Source organism: Pleurodeles waltl, chromosome 6 (genome assembly GCF_031143425.1).
Source record: "Pleurodeles waltl isolate 20211129_DDA chromosome 6, aPleWal1.hap1.20221129, whole genome shotgun sequence".
NCBI classification, from domain to species: Eukaryota; Metazoa; Chordata; class Amphibia; order Caudata; family Salamandridae; genus Pleurodeles; species Pleurodeles waltl.
In genome coordinates, this window is record NC_090445.1 from 214,793,229 (window position 1) to 214,813,972 (window position 20,744).

General features: G+C 45.0%; 1 protein-coding gene across 19 annotated transcripts in view; it reads left to right on the top strand.

Moving 5' to 3' along the window:
- Positions 1-20,744, top strand: part of GRN (granulin precursor) — a 1,029,241-nt gene that overhangs the window by 521,622 nt on the left and 486,875 nt on the right. For 15 of the 19 annotated variants that reach the window (XM_069237890.1, XM_069237896.1, XM_069237897.1 and 12 more), the window contains exon 11: positions 1,892-2,122. The exons of the other annotated variants lie outside the window; for them this stretch is intronic. In XM_069237890.1, coding sequence (XP_069093991.1) covers positions 1,892-2,122 — 231 coding nt within the window. The remainder of the gene's footprint in view (positions 1-1,891; positions 2,123-20,744) is intronic. 19 annotated transcript variants of the gene reach the window in all.

Genomic DNA, 20,744 nt, shown 5'->3' on the forward strand with positions numbered 1-20,744 from the left:
GGCTTCATACTCTTTAGTTTTTGAGTGCAAAGGTGGTAGAAAGACTAAGAGCAGTCCAAGAGACATAAAGCAATAAAGAGCTGTGTGCCTAGACTGAAATCCTTGAGACAGTTGACAAGACTGGAAAGGTCAACTATGTCAAAAGCCATAGATAAACCGAACTACAGTAGTCCTGCAGATAGCCTTGATCCCATGTGGTGCCCAGGAAATCAAGGGCTACTATTAGACTGGCTCAGTCCTGTGGCGTGCTTGAAATCTCGATTGTGTCTGGTCCAAAAGGTGTAGTTTCCTCCCATTTGCGGACTTGCCACTTACCCAGCAAATGTTCTATGATCTAGCAAAAACGGGCAGTAGGGAGATAGGTCTGAAGTTTTTTTTTATTTTTATTATTAATCGTTTTAGGATCCATTCATGCTATTTGACCACTGGATAGAGAATACCTTTTTTGCAGAAGTTAGTGACTATCCCAGTGCGCAAGGGCCTATTCATGGCATATTGGAGATGGGGAGCTGTTGCTATAGTAAATAATATCAGAAGAACGGATGGACTAGGGTCGTAAGTAGATTTAAGATAACTGAAACGGAAATAGGGTCATCCTGAGATATGAGTGACAAAGTAGAACAGACCTCTGTCAGCAAGCACTCTACAAATTTAAAGAGCTGAATCCTTGGGGAATTTGTGTATCTACAGAGGGGATGAGATTTAAAGAACTGATAGGGCTATCTCACCTAACTGACCAGACTCACTCTCTCTAGTGGACTCAGCAATAATTAGTCCGTGTACACATTGTAAACCCATGCATTATTGTCATATGTCACAGGCAGCCTCTGTACCTGTCCAAGGTGTAATATGGCAAAGGACCCCAGTTATGGGCAACTGCACAGTCATTTACACTTGGTGAGTCAGGAGACCAACCCATTCTTGCCTCCCCAACTTCTTTCACCCCCATACCTATAGAAATAAAGCTAGGAAGCTTGTGGCACTGACAGTAGATTGTTTCTACCTCTGTCAGTCTCCTGTAGTCTGGATAGAAGAAACAGTAGTCACTAAACCCAGTTCTGATGAATATTAGTAATAAGACAAGAGTAGCCTCAGGTGCCTGCATGAACGTCTGCTCATTAGCAAAAAGATCATTAGATTGTATGATGTACAATTACTGCTATAGTAGCATTGCTTCACCAAACTGTGCAGAGGACTTCATAATATGCAATCCATTATCTTTGGAGCTGGCTTGTCTACCACACGTGGTGTTGTGTACTTTCATTCACCAAACCAAGTAGTTATGCATAAGCCTTCAGAATAAGAGAATATTAAAAAATTAAAATCCAGAGGAGCACACAAGACAATCTGATAATCCATGGCATTTTGCTAAGCAATCAACAGCTCTTGATTCAAGCCCCATTCCCAAATATTTAAATTCCATTGTTTTTATAGATTGAGTTTAGAGGGGTATTTATTTGTAGACTGTGCCTACGTTTGGATCTCTCCTTGTACAAGTTTCTTTTGGTGTGATAAATAGCTCATTGTTCAAGTGCATTTACGCTTTCACTTATAAAAGGAGTTAGAGACAATGCCTTGAGACTTTGGATTGCATTTGCTATTCTTTTTGTGAAGGTGTCCTAGTAAAATGTAGCGTTTAAACTTGTGTTTTGTAAGCTGTCTTAGGTCTGTATTTGACATAGTTATACAGTGTTTGAGACGTGAACCTTGTGTTTGGATAGTGGCTTCCAGTTGCATTCTTGGCACATTTATCGGACACTAGCTCTGCAACTGTTAAATACATAAGTGCTATGTTCATGTTAATTGTCTGCTAGTTCCCAGGTATGAAGCCCGCTGTGTTTTTGTATTTCATTTGGTTGTCTCACGCTGGACTTTATCATCCTGTTTTCAGGCTGTGTGTTGCAGTGACCACATCCACTGCTGCCCTAGTGGCACCACTTGCGATACAGAACATGAAACTTGCAGCACCAATAATGTTTCTATTCCATGGGTCAGTAAGGTACGGGCAAAGGTGCCTTCTCAAAGCTCTGATGTGCAGTGCAATGCAACAACCCATTGCAGCGATGGTGAAACGTGCTGCAAGACTCCATCTGGAAGCTGGGCCTGCTGCCCACTCCCTCAGGTAGGTTACAGTCCTCGAGGTACAGTTGGAAGAAGCATATAGCATTGTTCAAAGTTACCATTCAAATAAAGTGCCAGTCTATCATGGAGATGATGACTGAAAAGGATTTTCTACTAATTAACAGATGTACTTGCAGAAGTGCTCATGTTGTGATCTATTTTAAGTGTTTGGTAGCCTGTGATGCACAGTCTGAGCTATGAAAGGAGTGTTCATTTTTCAATAGAATAACATCTGTTAGTGCATAACCAGCTGGCCATCAGTAGCAAACCTGTCATTGTATTCCCACACTCACTCATGGGCTCTCATTTTATCTGTTAGGCCCTCACATTCTTTAGCTCTTCAGCTAGATCAGTCATTACCTAGTAAATTTGCTTTTCCTACCTCTTTCCCACGGTATTTTATAGATTTTAACATTTATCCGTCTTGCCAATTTGCTTCCTGTACTTGTTTAGTGGAAGCCTGTTTGCACGCTTGAAAAAGTTAAGAAAATGTGCAAGAGCTGCCTTCTCTGTATTCGAAGAAGGAATTCCACTTCCCTTCCCTCATTACCTTTTTGGTTTAATGTCTCAGAGATTATGTAATGTTAACAATAATAAATGTATGTTCGATGGCATGTGTAGCTGCAGATACACATGCGTTGCATAAGTCCACCATCTAGTGTTGAGCTTGGAGTGTTACAAGTTGTTTTTCTTCGAAGAAGCTTTTTTGAGTCATGTGATCCAGTGACGACTCCTCTCGGTGATAGTGGGCATGGACATCGAGTCTTTTGTTAGATTGGTTTCTTTCAGCCGTCGGGTTCGGACGCGTTCCCTCTCGCTCCAGTAGATCTCGGTTCTGTACTAACTGAACTTCTCTTTCCTTTTGAACATCGGTATCATTTTCAAAACTGCACTTGATCCAACTGTAGCGTCGCCATCAATTAAACGCCCTTTTGGGTCTTATCGGACCTACTGCGTCACAGGCTCATGGATCGGACTCCATTTCGAATCTGTCCTGGGTGCTACGCCAAGTTCCCGTACACTGACCAACACTTTGTGTGTAACCTCTGCCTCTCTCCGGATCGTAAGGAAGAAACCTGTGAGGCGTGTTGATCCTTCTGCTCCAAGAAGAGACTGTGGGATCGAAGAGCACATCGGCTAGAGATGACATCCAAGTCGACCGAACAAAAGTCCAACATTTTCGGTGAGGAACAGGCGCAGACTGCAGTTTCCATTGCAGACTCTGATTCCGACTGTGACTCAGATGGGGACAGCCAAGTTATTCCTGCGGCGCAGTATGGGAGTACACCAGCCCCTTCCCATCACCAAAAACATTCCAAAAAGTCAGCACAAATGGTCTGGGGTCCACCACTGCTTGCCGGCCATACTCTGACCCGAAAGTTACATCTTGACGACCGTCCCTCGGGTTCGGCGTCAGAGACAAAAATGCCTTTGACCAAACAGACTGCCACGCCTGTTTCGGGATTGAGTCACAAGGTGGAAGCTTCCACTTCGGAACCAAAGCGTTTGTATACCACCTCGGAGCCAAAGCATCCAACCTCCTCTTCGGATCCGAAAAAACTCCAATCGGTTTCAGAGTCCACGTTTTCGGCCTGACTAAAGCAGTCACCAAGCTTTTGGAGCATACAACTGTGAGAAGTACACATGTTCCATCTGCGGAGGAGTCAACAGACATCAGGCCCATTCTTGAAGTGATGGACCATAAACAGCAGAAAATCCAAATCCAAAAGTAGACTGGGAAAATTATTGCCTCTCCTCCTCCTTTAACCAAGAGGAAACTGTCTTTCCAAGAAAGTTTGGAAGCTGGGCCTTCACCTGCAAAAATATTTAAGTACAAGGAGAAGCCAAAAGCATCTTCTCCACTGCGTTCTCCTTTCCTTCCTACTTCTCCACCACCTGATATTCCACCACCACCTTCAACCACACAGTATTCTATACAATCTCCTGTGTCTTCACATAGGGATTATATGGGTGACAATCCTTATACTGTAGACCCATGGGATGTGTATGATCCATACCCTATCTCATCTAATGACCCTGATCTATATTCATCTCCACCTGAAGACGCCACAGCCTATAATTAGGTGATTCCTAGAGCAGCCACATACCATAATGTGCAGCTGTACTCTGAACCCATAGAGGATGATTTCCTATTTAACACCCTGCCCTCTACACATAAACAGTACCAATGTTTGCCAATGCTTCCAGGCATGCTAAAACATGCTGATGACATTTTTAAAGAACTGGCAAAGGCTAGGGTTCATGCACCAAAAGTGGACAAAAAATATAAAGCTGCACCATAAGATCCACTCTTTATAACACAATTGCCACAGAATTCCATTATTGTCATTGCAGCTAGAAAAAGGGCAAATAGTCAGTCCACCGGGGATGCTCCACCCCGATAAAGAAAGCCGCAGATTTGATGCAGCAGGCAAGAGTGGCAAATCAATCTGCAAATCAGTGGAGAATTGCCAACTCTCAAGATCTTTAGCCAGGCACGACAGGGCCCATTGGGATGAGATGCAAGAGTTCCTACAATATCTCCCATCAGAACACCAAAAAAGGGTACAGCAGGTAGCTGCAGAAGAAAAGGCTATCACCAACAATCAAATTAGATCCACCGTCGATGGAGCAGACACCGCAGCTAGGGGTATAAATACTAGTGTCATGATCAGGTGGCATGCTGGGTTGCGGTCCTCAGGATTTAAACCTGAGATACAGCAAGCAGTCCTTAATATGCCGTTTAACAAACAGCAACTATTTTGGACCAGAGGTGGATACCACCATTGAAAAATGTAAAAAGGACTCAGACACCGCAAAGGCCATGGGTGCACTTTACACAACACCTGTTAGGGGTACTTTTCGCAGGCCCCTATTCAGATGGGGTTTTAAACCCCAAACATCAGAGAGGCCTCTATGTCCCAACAAAAGCAGGGACAACAGTATTACTCTAGAGGGTCTTTCAGAGGATCCTATAGAGGACAACTTTAGAGGTAGGGGGAAATCCACTGCCACAAGAGGTGCCTCCACCTCATCAAAGCAGTGACGTTCTCTGCATCCACACAGAGCACACTCCTCCTTTGGGAGGAAGACTGCAACATTTCGACCATCAGTGGTACACCATTACATCAGATCAATGGGTACTGTCAATTATCCACAATGGTTATTGCCTAGAACTCATCTCCACTCCACCAAATATTCCCCCTCGCTCACACAGTTTTTCTCCAGAACACCTCGTTCTGCCGAAACAAGAGGTACAATCACTCTTACTCAAAGGGGCAATAGAAATGTTACCTATAATGCAACAAGGGACATGAGTATATTCTCTATACTTCCTCATACCAAAGAAGGATGGCACTCTGACCAATCCTCAATCTCAGATCCCTCAGTCAATACATTCTCTCAGATCATTTCCACATGGTCACTCGTCAGGATGCCATTCCTTTACTACAAAAACAGGACTACATGACAGCAATAGACCTAAAACATGCCTCCTTCCATATTCCTATCCAGCACATCGCAAATATCTAAGGTTTGTGATAGCAGGCAAGCACTACCAGTTCAAAGTACTGCCCTTTGGAGTAACAAAAGCACCAAGGGTATTCACCAAATGCTTAGCAGTGGTTGCAGCATACCTCAGAAGACAGTACATACATGTATTTCCATCTATGGACGACTGGCTCATAAAAGCCAGCACCATTCAAACCTGTCAACAACACACACAATACACAATCGATACCCTACACAGTCTAGGGTTCACAATCAATTACCAGGAATCTCACCTTCAGCCAGCACAAATACAACCATATCTGGGAGCAATTTTGAACACTGTCAGCATTAGCCTACCCGAATCCACAAAGAATTCAAGCGTTCCACAGGCTCTTATCCCAGCTACAATACAATCAAACGTACACAGGAAGGTTTATTATGAAACTGTTGGGAATGGTGGCATTGTGCATAGCAATAGTGCCCAATGCACTTCTAAACATGAGACCCCTACAACAGTGTCTTTCACATCAATGGTCTCAAGCACAGGGTCAACTTCCCGATCTAGTGTTGTTGGACCACCAGACTTACAACTCTCTGCAATGGTGGAATCACACCAACTTATCAAAAGGACAGCCATTTCAGAACCCTGTGTCACAGACCATAATCATCACAGATGCATCAATGACCGGTTGGGGAGCCCATCTCAACAATCTTACTATACAGGGAGAATGGGACTCAATCCAGCAGACTTACCACATAAACCACTTGGAACTGCTAGCAGTGTTCTTAGCACTCAAAGCATTCCAGCCACAGATCACACACCAAGCTAAAGTTAATAAGGACAGAAAAAATGACAGCAATGTATTATCTGCAAAAACAGGGCGGCACACTCATCCCAATTGTCCTTTCTAGCACAGACAATTTGAAAGTGGGCAATTCACAATTGCATTCAACTACTAGCTGAGTATATCCCAAGGATACACAACCAACTAGTGGACCTCTTAAGCAGGACGCAGCAACAAATACATGAATGGGAGATTCACCCACAAGTAATTCAACAGTACTTTCATATGTGGAGAATGCCAACAAGCGAAAACGCAAAATGCCCAAACTTCGCATACAGGTACCCACACCCTTGATCCAGGGATATTTGCTTACACTTTCGCCCCTCTCCCACTAATTCCATTTCTGGTCAACTAGAACTGTCACACCTCTCTCACTGTGATACTCACAGCTCCCACGTGGGCAAGTCAACACTGGTACACAACACTGTTGGATTGATTTGTAGTACCACGTCATAAGCTCCCAAACAGACCAGACCTATTGACTCTAAACAAAGGTCAAATCAGGCATCCCAAACCCAGTATGCTCAACCAAATGATTTGGCTCCTGAGGTCATACAATTTGGATATCTACAGCTTCCATCAGAATATATGGACATTCTAAAGGAGGCACGTAAACCTACAACCAGACAGTGCTATGCAGCTAAATGGAAATGCTTTGTATAGTACTGTCAACCCAAAAACATTGATCCACTTACTGTATTGGTACAGGATATTGTATGTTATCTGCTTTGTTTACAAAAAGCAAATCTTGCATAGTCATCTATTAAAATTAATTTAACAGCAATATCAGCCTGCCTCCAAAACAGACAGCATACGTCTCTGTTTAGAATTCCGGTCATAAAAGTTTTTATGGAAGGCCTTAAAAGAGTTATTCAACCTAGAGCTCCACAAACTCCTTCCTGGAATCTTAACATTGTGCTCACAAGGCTTATGGGTCCACCATTTGAACCCATGCACTCTTGCGCTCTTCAGTTTCTCTCGTGGGAAGTTGCTTTCCTTGTAGCAATTACTTCTTTGAGGAGAGTTAATGAAACTTAAGCATTTAATTTAGAAGAACCTTTCTTCCAAATTCACAAACACCAAATAGTACTTAAGACAAATCCAAACTTTCTGCCCAAAGTGGTTTCCCCATTTCACTTCAGTCAGTGGAATTGCCAGTCTTCTTTCCACAGCCAAATTCAGTTGCTGAAAGAGCTCTCTACACTCTTGATCTCAAAAGAGCTCTCATGTATTATATAGATAGAACAAAAGATTTTAGAAAATCTGAACATCTTTTTGTGGCTTTTCAACAGCCTCATAAGGGTAATCCTATTTCAAAACAATGATTGGCCAGATGGATAGTAAAGTGTATTCAAACTGCCTATCTTAAAGCTAAAAGGCAACTATTAGTAACTCCTAAAGCAAGTTCTACTAGAAAGAAGGAGCTTTAGTGGCATTCTTAGGAAATATACCAATGGCAGACATATGCAAAGCAGCCACATGGTCCACACCACACACATTTACTAAACACTACTGTGTGGATGTGCAATCTCTCCAGCAAGCAAATGTTGGTTAAGCAGTACTTAAAACACTATTCTCTTCCAGGGGATCCTCATCAATAGTCATAAACATTGAATATTCCCGCCCTTGTGCGGGGACCCCGGAACATATATAAAATACACACATATTAAACATGTGTAAAACAGCAATGCAGGCTATAATCACAAACAGGCTAAAATGCTTTATTTCTATGAAGTTTTTTTTTTTCTTTTTTTTTTCATTATAAAATTACAATAGAGAATAAATATCTACCCAAGCCCCCAAAACTGGGCTTAGGGAAGTAAGCAGTAGTAATCACTAGAGAAAAAAGAGAAAAACTACATTGAAAAACAATGGAGCATTCTTAGCCAATAGGCTGCATGCAGGTTAACACAGGAGAACCATAAAAACTTTGGCACCGTGCCTTTAAGACCCTGAGCACCTCCATATCCCACCATGCCTCAGGGGTGAAGGAAAGGTGACAGTTGGTTCACAGTTAGGTCAGTTCTTTTTTCCGGCTTCTTCTGAGAGGATCCTGGAGCATTGAGCTCTCAGTTTTTCTGAGTTTTTCTCAGAAAAATCCTTTAAAAAGAGTTTTTTCCTGTTTCATTCGACAGATAACATCTTTGTCTGAGTTTGGCAGTTTTTTCCTGACAGAAAAATGCCTTCACTTTTTGTCAAATGCCCTTCTTGTGGGAAGAAGGCGGCCCAGTCAGACCCACACTCTCTTTGTATTGTGTGCCTGCCTCAGAGTCACTGCCCTGACACTTGTAAGCACTGCAAGAATATGTCAGAGGACTCTGAAGGACAGAGAAAAGATCAGGCTACATGGGCTTCATGAGAGGCAGAAAACATCGTCCTCTTCACTTCCCAGGCAACCAGCAGGCCATTCTCAGGAGAGAATGGCTAGGTCGACGTCAGCAGGTAGGAAAGTACCTGTTTGTTCCCCGTCGTCGCTGCCACCGTCTCACCGGCATAGATCGCCTTCGGCGAGACACCCGTCGTCGAAGGATACGGCGTCGAGGGAACACCATCGCAGGGGCATATCTCCGTCGACGGCAGCCCGCCGATCGACGTCGAGCCATCGCCGGCGTGCCCGGTCGCCGCCAAAGGCCGTACGCCCCCCGACGTCAAGAGACACGGCGTCGAAATCGCCACGACGGCATGAGCGACATCCGCCGTCGGCCTCCCACCGCTCCACGTCGAGGCACACGACGGCGAGTAGGTCGCGGTCCAAAGATCGCTGTTCGACGTCGAGACACTCAATGTCGAGGCAAGAGCAACCGATGGGGCGCCCTTCGACGTCGACACAGCCGTCGACGTCGACACAGGTTTTACCTGTCCCGCAGGGAGTAGAACATCGCCCCCCTCCAACAGACAAGGCCGCACCATTTCCAGTGGTCTCCATACCGAGCGACTCCTCTCGTTCAAGAGCGGCATCATCTGGGCATGTTTCGCCCATCAACTTATCTCCAAGATGGCTAGAGAGCCTTAATAGACCAGCGGCCTCCCCGGATTCGCAGTATTCGCGAATGTACTCTCCTACTGCCTCTCTTCCAAGAACGCCATCACCGACAGCGAGGGCAGGACGGGCTCGTCCAGCTCCTCGTCAACCGACCGTGAGGCTTGGGCGCTCTGCTGCAGCGTCTCGCAGCAGGTCTCGTTCCCAACGGCGATCCAGGTAACGCTCACGAAGAAGATCACCCTCTTGGTCATCGTCAGGATCATCTGTCGGGCGTTACTCCCCCACCCTAACAGATTCTCCACCTGCTAGGGTCTCACCGGTGGATGACATTACCACGTTTAACGAGGTGCTGTTAAGGGGAGCGCAGAAATTAAACATAGAGGTTCCAGAGCCATCTACCTCCTCGTCAGTCATCTTTGAGACTCTGCAGCATAGATCAGTGTCAAAAAAGCTACTACCTCTAGTGCCTGGTTTGTTGCAACCAACCATGGACACTTTTCTGGCCCCAGCCACACTCAAATCTGCCCCGGCTAGGATTCTGAAAAAATATAAGGCTCCCGAACAGGACCCTTTATTCCTAAGAAAGGATCCGCCACCGGACTCTGTAATATTGGCCACAGCCTGAAAAACCCACTCTGTGGCATCATCCTCCACGGTCCCCCCGGATAGAGAGAGCAGGCATCCAGACTCTCTGGGGAGAAAGATGTGCAGTACGGCGGCTTCGGCAATGAAAGTCTCCAGTGCTTCTGCACTCCTGGGCAGGTATGACCGTTCTCTGTGGAACTCCCTCAATAGATTCACAGAAAAATTGCCCAGAGAAGACAGACAAGATTTTCAAGAGATCCTGCAAGAGGGATGCCTGGTATCCAACCAGGTTATCAGCGCGGCGGCAGATGGGGCGGATTTAGCTGCACATGGGTACGCACATGGAATCTGTGCAAGAAGGTCTTCCTGGCTGAGACTGACTGGTTTAAAGCAGGAAGCACAACAGCGCATCCTGAATCTCCCATTCGCCGGGAACTCGCTGTTCGGTACCCATGCAGACGAAGAAATGGCCCGCATGAAGACTCAGGTGGACACCATGAGGGCGGTAGGCCTGGAAAGGAACAAAGATTTCAGGCAGAGGTATAGGCCTTATGACAGGCGCCCTTTCCAGCAGAGGGTTCAAACCCCTCACTGGGCCCAAAGGCCACAACAACGGCAGGGACGCCCTCTTTTTCAGCGAAGGAACACAAGAGAGCGAGGGTCAAGTAGACCTCAGCAGTCCACACTGAAAGCGCCGGCCAAGCAATGAGATCTCGCTTCCCTCGACACTGTACACCACTCCGGTGGGGGGGAAGTATTACAGGTTATCTTCACGAGTGGCACTCTATCACAAGAGACAAATGGGTGCTCGATATTGTCGAAAATGGCTACTCTTCTTTTCAAACAGCCTCCACCACACTTGCCACCAGCCAAATGCAATCCATCTCATCTCAGCCTGCTGCGCAAAGAGGCTCTCGCCCTCTTACAAAAGAATGCAATAGAAAAGGTTCCACCTGCGCACAGAGGAAAGGGGGTTTACTCCCGTTATTTTCTGGTGGCGAAAAAGGGCCGAGAGGGCGTTTTCAGACCAATTCTGGACTTACGGCTGCTGAACAAATACATAAGAAAACAGAAGTTCAGGATCCTAGCGCTTCACCAGATTTTCCCTCAGCTACATCAGGGAAACTGGATGTGCTCCATCGACCTGCAGGATGCATATTTTCACATCCCAACAGCTCCCAAGCATCGGAAATTCTTGCGCTTCCAAGTAGCGTCACAGCACTATCAGTTCAGAGTTCTACCATTTGGCCTGAAATCTGCCCCACGCGTCTTCTCGAAATGTATGGCGGTGGTAGCGGCACATCTTCGAAAACAAAAGATATTCATCTACCCATACCTAGACGACTGGTTACAGAAGGCTTCTTCTCCGGAGCAGGCGAGAAGCCATCGGGACATGGTGCTCACGGTTTGCGAGTCTCTAGGTCTTCAGGTCAATTACCAAAAGTCAACCTTGATTCCAACACAGAACCTTCACTACCTGGGAGCTATAATAAACACAGAGCTCCAAAGAGTGTATCCTTCGGAGGAACGACTATCCTCAATAGACAGGAAGTGTCAGGACCTGTTGAAAGCCAACGCACCTACAGCACATCAGGTGACATCACTGCTGGGCTCCATGGCATCATGCATTTTCATTGTCCCAAATGCCAGACTGCACATGAGGCCCCTCCAAGAGGCATTGGAGAGCAACTGGAGCCAAAGGACAGGTCGCTGGGAGGACAGAGTGCGACTACCGGCAGCGGCACTTCAGTCATTGAAATGGTGGATGAACAGACCTCACCTGTCAGTAGGTGCTCCATTTCACCAGGTAGTGTCATCCGACACTCTGGTAACGGATGCATCTCTTCAGGGATGGGGGGCTCATCTGGGTCTCCTTCAAGAACAGGGCCTGTGGTCAGACAAGGAAAAGCAGTACCACATCAATCTGCTGGAACTCAGAGCGGTCCATCTGGCTCTCAAGTCTTTCACTCCATTGATTCAGGGGAAATCTCTCCTAATACAAACGGACAATACAACCACAATGTATTATTTGAACAAACAAGGGGGAACGAGATCCCTACCCCTATCTCGAGAGTCCCAAACGATATGGCATTGGCTCCTGGCCAGAGGAATGTCACTTACAGCGGTTCACCTGCCAGGTCAACAAAACGTGGAGGCAGATTTCCTGAGCAGACACCTAGAGGACGCACACGATTGGGTCCTACACGGCGAATTCGTCGAATACATCTTCGCTCAATGGGGTTGACCTCAATTGGATCTCTTTGCAGACGAAGTAAACAAGAAATGCCCAGACTTCGCATCCAGGTTCTACCGTCCGGGATCTCGAGGGAATGCCCTGTTGATCGACTGGTCAGGGATATTTCTCTACGCCTTTCCACCGATTCCCCTCATACCGGCAGTGATCAACAAACTTTACAGATCCAGAACCAGAATGATTCTCATAGCGCCACAATGGCCCCGTCAATTCTGGTACACAGATCTCCTCAACCTATCGGAAAAACCTCACAGGAGGCTGCCGTGCAGACCGGATCTTCTGAGCAGGATGGAGGGCAGGATTCTACATCCCAACCTACCCTCTCTGAGCTTAACAGCATGGCTCCTGAATTCCTGCAGTATGGGCACCTAGGGCTCTCACAGGAGTGCATGAACATCTTGAAAGTGTCCAAACGACCTTCCACGCGGCGTTCTTACGCTTTTAAGTGGAAGAGATTCTACATATGGTGCTGTCAACAAGGTCAGAATCCCATACGGGCTCAGGAGGATGTCAGACTGTCCTATTTACTTCATCTGGCAAAGTCCGGTCTGCAGGTATCATCTATTAAGGTACATTTGTCTGCCATTACAGCCTATCGTAAGTCACCTTCTCAGGAATCCTTCTTTACGAAACCTGTAGTCAAGGATTTCTTAGAAGGTTTGAAAAAAGTTTTTCCGCTCATTTGGAGACCATCTCCTCCATGGGAACTGCACATAGTATTGTCAAAACTTATGGGCCCTCCTTTTGAACCTATACACAAGGCCTCTTTACAACACCTTACGTGGAAGACGGCTTTTTTTGGTGGCCATTACTTCAGCGTGGAGGGTCAGCGAAATTCAGGCTTTGTCTTCCAAAGAACCGTACACGGTTTTTCACGACAATAGAGTGGTTCTGCGAACTCACCCATCTTTCCTCCCGAAGGTGGTGTCAGAATTCCACATCAATCAGACTATATCTTTACCGACTTTCTTTCCCAATCCGGAGACTCCGGCGGAGAAAGCATTGCACTCCTTAGACTTGAAAAGAGTGCTGAAATTTTATTTGGATAAAACAAAATCGATTAGACATTCCAACCGCTTGTTTGTAAATTATGATCATTTGAGGACAGGAGAGGCAGCATCTAAACGAACGATATCAAGATGGATAGTTTCTTGTATTGTTAATACTTACCAGCTGGCTAATAAACAATTACTAGCTAGGCCTAAAGCGCATTCCACAAGGGGAAAAGCGGCTACTGCTGCCCTCCTTAACAATGTTCCAATATCTGAGATTTGTAAGGCTGCTACATGGAAGTCTGTACATACATTTACTAGACATTACTGTTTAGACTCAGATGCAAGAGCGGATGCCCAAGTGGGGCAGGCCTCTCTGAGAAATTTATTTGCATAATACGCATCTATTCCTGCACTTCTATTAGACAGTCCGCAGAGTTTAGGGATGGGCTTGCTAATCTATTCAATGTTTATGACTATTGATGAGGATCCCCTGGAAGAGAAGGATAAGTTACTTACCTGTAAATCCTAGTTCTCTTCCAGGGGTATCCTCATCAAAGTCATAAACAACCCACCCTCCTCCCCGGACGCACGTCTCCTAGAAGTGCAGGACAGACTGTCTTTCGAATCAGTTACACAGATTGTCACCGTAAAAAAGTACTGACCTAACTGTGAACCAACTGTCACCTTTCCTTCACCCCTGAGGCATGGTGGGATACTGGAGGTGCTCAGGGTCTTAAAGTGACGGTGCCAAAGTTTTTATGGTTCTCCTGTGTTAACCTGCATGCAGCCTGTTGGCTAAGAATGCTCCATTGTTTTTCAATTTAGTTTTTTCTCTTTTTTTCTCTAGTGATTACTACTGCTTACTTCCCTAAGCCCAGTTTTGGGGGCTTGGGTAGATATTTATTCTCTATTGTAATTTTATAATGGAAAAAAAAAATGAAGAAAAAAAAAACTTCATAGAAATAAAGCATTTTAGCCTGTTTGTGATTATAGCCTGCATTGCTGTTTTACACATGTTTAATGTGTGTATTTTATATATGCTCCGGGGTCCCCGCACAAGGGTGGGAATATTCAATGTTTATGACTTTGAGGATACCCCTGGAAGAGAACTAGGATTTACAGGTAAGTAACTTATCCTTTCAAACTACTCCAACTGCTACAGGCTAGCCACTGTTTTTTTTTTTTTTTTTTCTTCTTCTTTTTTTTTTTTAAGGAGGTTACTGCTTTTCAGTCTATGCAAAACAAGTCTATCTGTAGCTACACATGCCATCTAATGGAAAATGGCACTTACCCAGTGTACATCTGTAGGTGGCATGTAGTGCTGCAGATTCACATGTGCCCTCCATCCTACCCGGAAACCTGGAGCCGTTGTAGTACTTTCTTTATGTATATATGTGTATACATTGCATGAACATCTTCTTTTCTTACTATTTATATGTACAAATACATTTCTTCACTCCTTACTCCACCCTTCTGCGGAAAACAATTCTAACGAAGGACTTGATGCCCATGTGCACCATCACAGAGAGGAGGAGTCCCTTGATCTTGTGACTCGACAAATCTTCTTTGAACAAAAACAACTTGTAACACTCAGAGGCCAACGCTAGATGGTGGACTTTGACAAAGCATGTGAATCTGCAGCACTACATGCCACGAACTGATGTACACTGGGTAAGTGACATTTTCCGTGTGTGTCTATATATATATATATATATATATATATATATATATATATATATATATATATATATGTATGTGTGTATATATATATATATATATGTTCGATGGCATGTGTAGCCGCAGATACACATGCTGTGCATACGTCTGCCATCTAGTGTTGGGCTCGGAGTGTTTCAAGTTGTTTTTGTTCGAAGAAGTGTTTTCGAGTCACGGGATCGAGTGACTCCTCCTCTTCAGCTCCATTGCGCATGGGCATCGACTCCACGTTAGATTGTTTTCTTTCTGCCATCGGGTTCGGACGGGTTTCCTTTAGCTCCGATAGTTCGATTTGGAAAAGCTTGAAAACTCTTTATTTCTCGTCGGTATTGTTTCAATCCTGTTACACCTTCTATCGATACTTCGGTACCGTCAGATCAAACATCTTTACTCTCCCTTCAGGGCGCCCGCGCCCAACTCGGGCCTCGTCTGGCCAACCGTGTGGAAGCTTCATTGACCGGACTCCATTCCGCTTCTGTCCTCGGTGCCACGCTAAATTCCCTTATACAGACCAACATCTTGTCTGTAATCTCTGCCTTTCCCCAGACCATCAGGATGAAAATTGCGAGGCCTGCAGATCCTTCCGATCCAAATAGACGCTCTTAGGCAGAAAAGCACAGAGACTTGAGATGGCATCCAAAAGCACTGAATATCTCAACGTCAGAGAGAAAGAGATCATGCAGACCGCTGTCTCCATTCGAGGATCCGACTCCGAGCAGGAATCCGAGGAGGACATACTGGTCATGGCAGGACAGCACGTGAGTACACCTGCCCCTGTCCCAGCCAAGCTGAAACATAAGGCCTTGGGGACGCACTGCCTGAATGTTATGGCTCAACCCGAAAAAAGACCTTCGGTGACCAACCCACGAGTTCGGCACCGAAAAAGGCCACTCCTCCGAAGCCATCCGACTCGAGCCCGAAGCTCTGTCTCCGAACCGAGCAAACACCGCTCTTTCGAGTCAGTCTCGAGAATCATTTTCGGAGCCGAGGCCATCCTCAACCCCAACTTTTTTGATACAGAAAAAGCCAGCTTCGGAGCCGAAAAAGCCTATTTATATTGAGGAGCATGGACTTTCACAAGCACTTAAAGAAAGCCACAAAGCTACTGAGTAGGACTCACAAATAGAGGCAATGGATGAAAGGCAAGCCATGATTCACATCCATAGAGAGACTGGCAGAATTTTAACTGCACCTCCTCCAAAACCAAAGAGGAAATTAGCCTTTCAAGAGGAATGGGACACTACACAGCCTCCAGCTAAAGTGCAAAGAACAAAGGAGAGACCTCCACCTCCTCAGTTTTCTCCTCCTCACTCTCAAAATTTACATATCTCTCCGCCTAACAGTCCTACACCTATGCAGTCGCCATCGCACTCATTTGATTTGCAGCAGGACAATGTGAATCCATGGGATCTTTATGATCCAGACCCCATTCCAGACAATAACCCAGATTGCTATCCCTCTAAGCCTTCACCACCAGAGGATAGTACAGGCTACACAAGTCATAGCTCGGGTGGCATCATGTCACCATGCATACTGAGCCTTTAGAGGATGATTTCCTGTTTAATACACTCTCCTCCACACATGCAACATATCAGTGGCTTCCTATGCTCCCCGGCATGCTAAAACATGCTGACCAGATAATTAAGGAGCAAGTAAAAGCAAGGATAATTACTCCTAGAGTGGAGAAAAAATATAAGCAATCTCCTTCTGACCCTGTCTGTTACCCAACAGTTCCCTCCAGACTCAGTAGTTGTAAGCACTGCCAGGAAGAGAGCAAGTTCGCAGTCATCAGGTGATGCACCCCCACCAGACAAAGAGAGTAGGAAGTTTGATGCTGCGGGGAAAAGGGTGGCATCTCAGGCAGCCAACCAGTGGAGAATAGCCAACTCTCAGGCATTGTTGGCTAGATATGACAGGGCCCACTGGGACGAAATGTAAGACATAATCCAACAGCTTCCCAACAAACAGCAAAAAAGGGCACAACGGATAGTAGAGGAAGGACAAGCCATCACCAATAATCAGATCAGGTCAGCCCTAGACTCTGCAGATACAGCAGCCAGAACCATCAACACTGCTGTGACCATAAGGAGACATGCTTGGCTTACGACTTCAGGATTCAAGCCTGAAATCCAACAGGCAGTGCTCAATATGCCGTTCAACCAAAAACAACTTTTCGGCCCAGAGTTTGACACTGCAATTGAAAAGATGAAAAGGATTCAGACACCGCAAAAGCCATGGTTGTACTGTATACCACACAATACAGGGGATCCTTTCGTAAACCCCAATTTAGAGGTGGATTTAGAGCCCAAACTGCTGAGGCATCCACCTCACAGCCAAAGTCTGCCTACCAACCTCAATACCAACGAGGTGGTTTCAAAAGCACTTTCAGAGGGCAGTACCCAGAGGCAGGGGAAAATATCAAACATCAAAACAAGCCTCACAACAAACTAAGCAGTGACTTGTGCCATTCCTTCCCAATTCACCCCTCACCTGTGTGTGTGTGGGGGGGGGGGAGGGCTGCAGAAGTTCCACAACAATTGGCTAAACATTACCACAGACAGCTGGATATTATCAATTATCCGCAATGGCTATTGCATAGAATTGACACAAACTCCACCAAATTTTCCACCAAAACCACACAAGCTGTCCGCAGACCATATCACTCTGTTGCAAGAAGAAGTCAAATCTCTATTACTCAAACAAGCAATAGAAGTTGTGCCACAAAATCAAATAGGGACGGGAGTTTACTCACTGTATTTCCTTATTCCCAAAAAGGACGGAACCTTAAGGCCAATATTAGTCTCAGAACCCTCAATCTTTGCATCCTGTCGGAACACTTTCACATGATGAACACTATAGGATGTTATCCCACTACTTCAGCAACATGATTTCATGGCAACATTAGACCTCAAAGATGCGTATTTTCACATACCCATCCATCCAGCGCACAGAAAATATCTCAGGTTTGTAATTCAAGGAAAGCATTCAGTTCAAAGTGTTAACCTTCAGAATAACAACAGCTCCCAGGGAATTCACAAAATGCCTGGTAGTAGTCGCAGCCTACCTAAGAAGACAACACATTCATGTCTTTCCATATCTAGACGATTGGCTAATAAAATCAAGCAGTCATATACATTGTCAAAACCATGCGCATTATGTAATACAAACCCTGCACACCATAGGGTTCTCAAACTACCAAAAGTCACAACTACAACCTGCACAAATTCAACAGTATTTAGGGCAATACTAAATACTCAAAAAGCAGTTGCAAGCCCAAATCCGCAAAGAATACAAGCATTTCACAATATATAGGCACAAATACAGACAGGGCAACAGTACACTGTCAAATTGCGATTGTTCCACATGCAAGACTAAACATGCGGCCCTTGCAACAGTGCCTTGCACAATAATGGTCACAAGCACAGGGTCAACTTCAAGATCTAGTGTTGATAGACCGCCAAACATACATGTCCCTTCAGTGGTGGAATTCCACAAACCTAAACAAGGGGCGGCCATTTCAAGACCCTGTGCCTCAGACCATACTTACAACAGATGCATCAATGATTGGCTGGGGAGCTCACTTCAACAATCACACATTCAAGGACAATGGGTTGCCCAACACAAACTGCTACATATAAATCACTTAGATATGTTAGCTGTTTTCCTAGCACTCAAAGCTTTTCAGCCTCAGCATATTCACAAAAATGTCTTGATCAAAACAGACAACATGACCACAAGGAGGGACACATGCGCCCCAACACTCCCTCCTAACTCAAAAAAATTGGAAATTGGCAATACACAACCAAATTCACTTGGTAGCACAGTACATTCCAGGGATACACAACCAATTAGCAGATGTTCTCAGCAGAAATCATCAACAAACACACGGGTGGGAGATTCACCCTCAAGTACTTCAAAAATACTTTCATCAATGGGGAACACCAGACATAGATCTGTTCGCCACCAGCGAGAACGCAAAATGCCAAAGCTTTGCATCCAGATACCCATATCTCCCATCCAAGGGCAATGCTCTATGGATCAATTGGTCAGGAATATTTGCTTACGCTTTTCCCCCCCTCTCCCACTCATTCCATTTCCAGTCAACAAACTGCATCAAAACACTCTCAATCTAATACTCATAGCACCAACGTGGGCACGTCAGCCGTGGTACACAACACTATTAGACCTGTCAGTAGTACCACACTCCAAACTCCCAAACAGACCAGATCTGTTGACACAAAACAAAGGGCAGATCAGGCATCCAAATCCCAACACACTCAATCTAGCGATTTGGCTCCTGAGGTCATGGAATTTGGGTATCTACAACTACCAACTGAATGTATGGAAGTAATTAAGCAAGCTAGAAAACCCACTACCCGACAGTGCTATGCCAACGAATGGAAAAGATTTGTATATTACTGTCAATCTAAACAAATTGCCTCTCTTTCAGCATCAATACAAGATATTGTATGCTTTTTGCTTCATTTGCAAAAATCACATTTAGCTTTTTCTTCCATAAAAAATACATCTCACTGCAATTTCCACATATTTGCAAAATATACAGCACAGCTCTTTAGAGTTCCTGTTATCAAAGCCTTCATGGAAGGTTTAAAACTCATCATCCCACCTAAAACACCTCCAGTGCCTTCGTGGAATCTAAACATACTGCTTATGCGACTTTTGGGCCCACCATTTGAACCTATGCACTCTTGTCAAATGCAATTCTTAACATGAAAATTTGTAATCCTAGTCGCAATTACATCATTGCGAAGAGTTAGTGAAATTCAGCTTTCACAATTGAAGAACCGTTCATACAAGTACATAAACATAAAATCGTACTACGAACTAAACCTAAATTTCTTCCCATAGTAGTATCACCCTTTCATAGCAATCAAACTGTGGAACTACCAGTCATCTTCCCACACCCAGACTCTGTAGCAGAAAGAGCCCTGCATACATTAGATATTAAAAGAGCTCTAATGTATTACATAGATAGAACTAAATCATTTAGGAAAACCAAACAGTTATTTGTGGCATTCCAAAAACCACATACTGGTAACCCTATTTCAAAGTAAGGGTTAGCTAGATGGATAGTAAAATGTATCCAAACATGTTACCTAAAAGCTAAAAGGCAGCTATTAGTTACCCCTAAAGCACATTCCACACGGGGGAAAAAAGGGGCTACAATGGATTTCTTAGTAAACAGACCAATGAGCGAAATTTGTAAAGCAGCCACTTGGTCAACACCGCATACATTACCAAGCATTACTGTGTAGATGTGTTAGCAACACTGCAGGCCACAGTAGGACAGGCTGTACTAAGAACATTATTTCAAACTACTTCAACTCCTACAGGCTGACCACCGCTTATGGGAGGTAAAACTACTTTGTAATCTATGCATAACGTGTATCTGCAGCTACACATGCCATCGAACGGAAAATGTCACTTACCCAGTGTACATATGTTCGTGGCATGTTCCGCTGCAGATTCACATGCACCCTCCCACCTCCCCGGGAGCTTGTAGCCGTTTAAGTTCAACATTCACTTGTGTATATATATGTTCGATGGCATGTGTAGCTGCCGATACACATGCTGTGCACTGTTCCTGCCATCTAGTGTTGGGCTCGGAGTGTTACAAGTTGTTTTTCTTCGAAGAAGTCTTCGAGTCACGGGACCGAGTGACTCCTCCATTTCGGCTCCATTGCGCATGGTCGTTGACTCCATCTTAGATTGTTTTCTTTCTGCCTTCGGGTTCG